Source organism: Ochlerotatus camptorhynchus, unplaced genomic scaffold, assembly GCF_037179485.1.
Source record: "Ochlerotatus camptorhynchus isolate MF236.1 unplaced genomic scaffold, CSIRO-AGI_Acam_v1.1 ptg000371l, whole genome shotgun sequence".
Classification (NCBI taxonomy): Eukaryota; Metazoa; Arthropoda; class Insecta; order Diptera; family Culicidae; genus Ochlerotatus; species Ochlerotatus camptorhynchus.
The window spans coordinates 2,493,330-2,498,997 of NW_027040859.1; the positions used below are offsets into that span (position 1 = coordinate 2,493,330).

Consider the following 5,668-nt stretch of genomic DNA (forward strand, 5'->3'; position numbering starts at 1 on the left):
AACAACAGCGCGCCGGAGAGAAACTTATCTCGCTTCCCGAGCGATCCAAATGGACCAATGAACTCCCAGCAGCCGCGCGGCTCTTTGGTGGTGAAGTGAAGGTTTCCGAAACGGCGCGATGCGAGTGAGGTTTTTGGATTACCAAAAGCGGATTGGGTGGGAACCGGAGCCTGAGCCTGAGCCTGAGCCCGCGCCGAGATAAACAACAACGCGTACGCGTTTGCAGTGGTGAGAGTGTGAGTGTGAGAGCGGTTGTGATCTCTTCGGGCTTCGCTTGTTGTTGCAGCTGGAGAGGTTGCTGCTGCAACCCAAGTTCAAGTTGAGTGTCGTCGTCTTGGACGCCGTGGCTGATGGAGAGATGCATGAATGAAAGTCCCCCCGCAGCCGCGCGCGCTCGCTGCCCAGGCACTACCGAACGTGTAGTGAGTGGTGATCTTCGAGGCGGAAGGTTGATGAGCGAGTGCGATGGCAGTATGAAGTCAACGTGCGAGAGAAGAGATCGGGACGCAGCTATGGTGTGTGAGGTTCCTCGGTTATGGGTATATTAAAAACATAAATACGTAAATACGCGCAGTGGTAGGAAAATGTAATATTCGGATGATATGGTGGGGAATTAGGAAACAGGTATCACATATATATAAATCGGTGTACGTTCTGTTAGCAGCATATCATATCCAATCCTTGTACTCTGCGGTTTAGTCGTGTGTTTTGTCGTGTGTTTCGTTTGTGGTTGATCCCGTCTTGTGGAGTGCGCCCAGAGAGTGGCCGTGTGCATTTTTCCACCATTTTTTCGTGAACTGATTTGGAGGAAAAAAGGGAAGTGAAAAAGCGAACTTTTGCCATCATCAGCAGGAAAAGCAAAATAGTGTGAGCACCTGAAATCAGAGAAGAAGATGGCTTTTATTTATAAAGTTTTTGGAGTGTTATGTGTGGTGGCAGTGGTTGCGGCCCTACCAGCGGAAGATACCCGTACCTCACGGAATGCCATCAATACGGAAGGTGATCTGATGGGAAGCATCTACAAGGATTGCTTGTCGTCGGATTCGGTGTCCTGTGTCAAGTATAAGATCTTCAGCTTCTTTGACAAGGTCGTGACCAAACGCAGTACGTTCTCGTTGACCGATGGAGTGACGGTGGTGAAGACCCCAGGAGTTGAAACCGATGGAGCCCCACGTGCCCTGAGCGGTGATGAGTCCATTGAACAGTTGATCCTGTCCCGTATCCAGAGCTTCCTGTCCACCCACACCATCAAGGTTGACCTGAAGGGTTCGGATATCGTGAATGCCGTCACCTCAACCGGACGTGCTCTGGAAGATGTCAGCGAAAACTTGCTCGATGATGGTGAGGATGCCGCTGAAGCTCGTGGCAAGAAGAAGAAGGCCGCCAAGATCCTTGGCCCACTCATGTTGGCCGTTGCTCTGAAGGCCGCCGCTCTGCTGCCACTGCTGTTGGGAGCTATTGCACTGATCGCTGGTAAGGCTCTGCTCATCGGCAAGATCGCTCTGGTTCTGTCTGCCATCATCGGCCTTAAGAAGCTGCTGTCCCAGGAGAAGCATGTCACCTACGAGGTCGTTGCCCACCCACACCACACTAGCAGCCATACTTCGAGCCATGGTGATGCTTACGCGCTTGGAGGATCGTACGCAGGCGGTGCCGAAGCCGGATACAGCGGCAGCTCAGGACACGGTGCTGGTGGTGGCTGGGGACGCTCCATCCAGGATGCCCAGGACTTGGCCTACAGCGTCCAGAAGCCCTAAGAAGCGACCTCCACCCACGGACCTGGAAACGATAGTCGAAACATTAGTTACACAAAATACGCAACTGATTGCAAGTGTACTCCTTAGAGGAGTTTACTCTTAAGCCCGAAGTACCGTCCAATACTCGTGCATATCGCCCGGATGTGCCTTTTACAATTTGGGGTCATTTTGATCTTTATTTATTTAATTTATTTAGACGAGATTTTGTTTTTTGCCGACTTAAATTAAATTATTTAAAGAACCACCAATCCAATTTCGTTCGCATACGAGTAAGCGTTAGGAAGTAATCGTAATTTATTTAGCCAACCAAGAAGCAAACCAAGCAGCAAAGCAAGAAGAAAATTCTAAAAAAAAATCTATACCAGAAACGCATATTGTGTGTGAGTTCAGAATCACGAAGAATTCTACTTTTCATCATCTCTCTTTCTTAAAATAATCTTCTCCTACTTGTAGCTAGATACTTAGCACTGTAACTGTTAAGGACTCAAGACTCTCTATCACTTTCACTCACTGTATCTATTGTACTATAATTTCCCCTTCCCTTGAAGCTTTACCTTTCCTCACCCTCTCAAAGAAACTTTAAACCACGAGTCTGTAGAACCAAACCCTTAAGAGTTCGTTTATTGCTTTCTCTTCAATCGTTCCTGTAGTTATCTCTTTTCTCGTGTTATAAGAAATTATTCCAGAAGGTCTTAAAAAAAAAGAAACTGAAAAATAGCAGCCAATTAGTTAAACTAATCACCAAAAACGACCAACGAAATAAATATGCTCAACTTGATAATAATCAAAAAAAATTTGCTTTCAATCATCGCCCATCCACCAATTTGGAAAAAAAACCAAAATTATTGATATCGTAAACTACTGACCCCCTACCTTCATCTTAACCCAGTCATTCTTGCTCTCATTCTTCCATCTTCTCTTTCACCACCACCCTCACCACATTCTTAGCTTAAGTCGATCGAATTGAATAAAGAAACGAGTTTTTGTTGTGAAAAAATAAGCGCTGGAGGAAATTTTCTAATTTCTGTCCGATTAACTTCCTGGCCGTCACCCCTCCCCCCAGGGGGCCCCCTGTTTGGATCACACCGTAAATCCCACCGATGAACCATGACTCGAAGAAATGCTAGCACGCAACCAATCGCTACTGCCATCATCGTCGAGAAAGGTATAGGTGGAAAGCGAAATGGTACCATCAACGGGGCTGGCCTCGTAAATGACTTTCATTCGAATCGGTACAAAGTTGGGCTGCTTTTATGATCATCGCCACCACCACCGACCGACTGCTGCTTGCGGCTGCTTAACTGGCTGCATCTCTTGTTGTTTTCTTTCATCCATTGTAATTGTAGATTTTTAGTGCTGCTGCTCCTTCACCAGCCCCCGCTTACAGACGGGGGGCATGTTGGTCTTCACTTGCCCGCTGAGAGTGAGCATGGCAGTGATCGTGTGGTTTGAGGTTATGTGTATGTTATTATCGGCATGCGCTACGAATGTCCCCGCCCCTGCCTTTTGCACCACCGCGGCGAACCCGACGAAGAATGTGGGAAATTGAAATTGGTTTTATGAGTAGCAATTGAAAGTAGAACATAATTGGCTCGTTGGTAGTTGTTATAGATGCAGAAAATGGGTAGTGTAAGATAGGGTAAGATGCACCCCCTGGGGAAAATTACTTTTTGGCGTTTAACATACCTTTTTTACCTCTATTCCAACATTGCAAGCTCAATGTTTGAACTAGCAATGCTGCATGATAAATCCACGAACATATATTGATTTTTTTTTCAAAATTCGCAAAAAGTATTCTTGTCCCGGAGGTGCATCTATCCCCCCCTTACTTCATGTGTTTACTTTTGGAGGCGCGAGAGTACTTGGGAAAGTTTTCGCCTGTATCAGGAGTACAGTGTTCTTCCGAAGAACGCGTTACCCACTGAGTTCTACCCATGGCTTTTTCTGGGCGGGTTTTCAACCAATCGCTCTGATTTTCTGCGAGTGACTAGTTCTCCCATGACACTACCCACACGAAAAAAAAAATCATAACTCAGTGGATAACGCGTTCGTCGGGGATAGCTGTAGTCGGTCAAAGTTCGTTGAGAGCCGAGCGGTTTTAGGAGTGGAAAATTTTATGATCGTTCAAACTTGTACACGACGCTTACATTTCCTAGAATTGAAGCGTCTTCAACTGCCTTTCTTTTGTTCGAGGTGGAATTCTCGGAATCCATTAAAGAGGCTGTGCGTGTGTTCAAACCTGACGTTTGTTTTTTTTTTCCGTGGAGTTTTTTTTTTATCTATAATCGGTTGCTGATCTGGCCATAACCAAGCCCAGGAGAAAATTTCTAGTTCCTCATTCTAGGTCCCTATTTTTTGCCACTGAGAAGCTGTTCTATCTCCATCTCCATCTCCAACATTCGTTGAGTCGCAGCGTTGAACCTGACTATTGGCCACGAAAAGGCTTGCCAATGCACGTCAAAAATCGACTACATTCATCCGAACATTTGTTTATCTCAAATCGACGGAAGACATTCTGCGCAACTACCATAAACCGGACTAGTTCATGTTGATCTTCGTCAAGCTTCGTCTACAATTTGAACTTCTACATCAAGCAGCCTTCAGGTTCAATTGGCTAAACTTGGTGAGTTCGTTCCATTTTGTAAATTTTTATCTTTTCAAACCAGTAACGATGGAAGATCACCTTTTTGTGGTGCGTTACTGGTATAAGATCTACCACCGAACCCTAGTCGTGACAACTTCAAGCTACCCAAGTAACATTTTAAGTTTTATGAAATACTACAAAGCAACTATAAAACAACATTCATAAAACCCTGGTCAAGGCTATTTTGTCATTAATGCATCCACCAAAACCTCATTAGGACTAGAATATGTCTAGTTGGCCCACCCTGGAGAAGGTTCTGAAGGGTGTATTCTCGAAGCTCTTCAAGATTGATCTACTGCAAAAGGTTGTATGACGAACGCATTGATAACCATTTGAAAGCTACAATAAAAGCTATTTAGCAACAATAAAAACCCTTTCCGAGCCATTTCCCCTAGCCGCATGCTGAATCCACTAGGAAACATCAATCAAGATAGAAAAGGATTTATGAATCCGATCTTATCAAAATAATGAAAATAGAAACTGATGGTATAAAAATCTTGTTGAATATCCAAATTTATTACAATCGTTCTCATTAAGTGGCCTTGTTTTAAGTGCCATATTAAATTTTATGTGAAATGTACGTGAAAACATCGAAAAAATTAAGTCCACCCTCGTAAAACGTCGATTTGACTAATTATTTAACATAGAAAAACAAAATATATTCTTCAGATCGAGCTTGGCCGAGACTTTCTTTTTATTATTTTCGCATTTAAATGTTTGCTCATTGCTAAATTTACCAAAATATAGTTATATCTAAGAAAATATTGATTGAAAATTGAAGATTGTAAAAAACAAGCAAACTAATTGTAACATGGCAGTGGCATAAAAGTTGATTTTCATGGGTCATTTGTGAAAAAGTTGTTTTGCTTTCAAGAATTCCTTAACAAATTAATAAGGGTTTAAAATGGCTTTTATAAAGAAAACTTGCAGGCTGAATTGTATTTATCTAAAGCCATTTTGCTTGATCCTAACCCGTTCCGATTTATGGCAGCATTTATGGAGGCAAAGTTGCCTGCAAAAAGTTAAACGTCAAAGTTTGTTTATCTTTCGATAGTTGCGCTGTGAGATCCAGGATTCTTCCAGGCGGTTTTCTCCCGATGGATTGGAAGCAGTTACTCAGATAGTTTGCGATACTGTTTTACAACATTTTGCATGTCGAACAGCTCGAAGTGCAATCGTTCCCAAAAAAGATCCCCTTTATCCGGATGGTTACAGAAGTGCACCATCCAACGATGCAGGGATGTACGGTTGAATGAAATTTTCGAAG

The 5,668-nt window shown here is 43.6% G+C and overlaps 1 protein-coding gene across 1 annotated transcript; it reads left to right on the forward strand.

Moving 5' to 3' along the window:
* The first annotated feature begins 658 nt into the window (after positions 1–658).
* Positions 659–2,551, forward strand: Osi7 (Osiris 7). The gene has a single exon (XM_065232696.1). The coding sequence runs from the start codon at positions 894–896 to the stop codon at positions 1,755–1,757; it is 864 nt and encodes a 287-aa protein (XP_065088768.1). The 5' UTR covers positions 659–893; the 3' UTR covers positions 1,758–2,551.
* Positions 2,552–5,668: the final 3,117 nt, after the last annotated feature.

What these genes read in the sequence shown, in the direction of transcription:
- Osi7 (XM_065232696.1), top strand. Translation starts at nt 894, where the DNA reads ATGGCTTTTATTTATAAAGTTTTTGGAGTGTTATGTGTGGTGGCAGTG.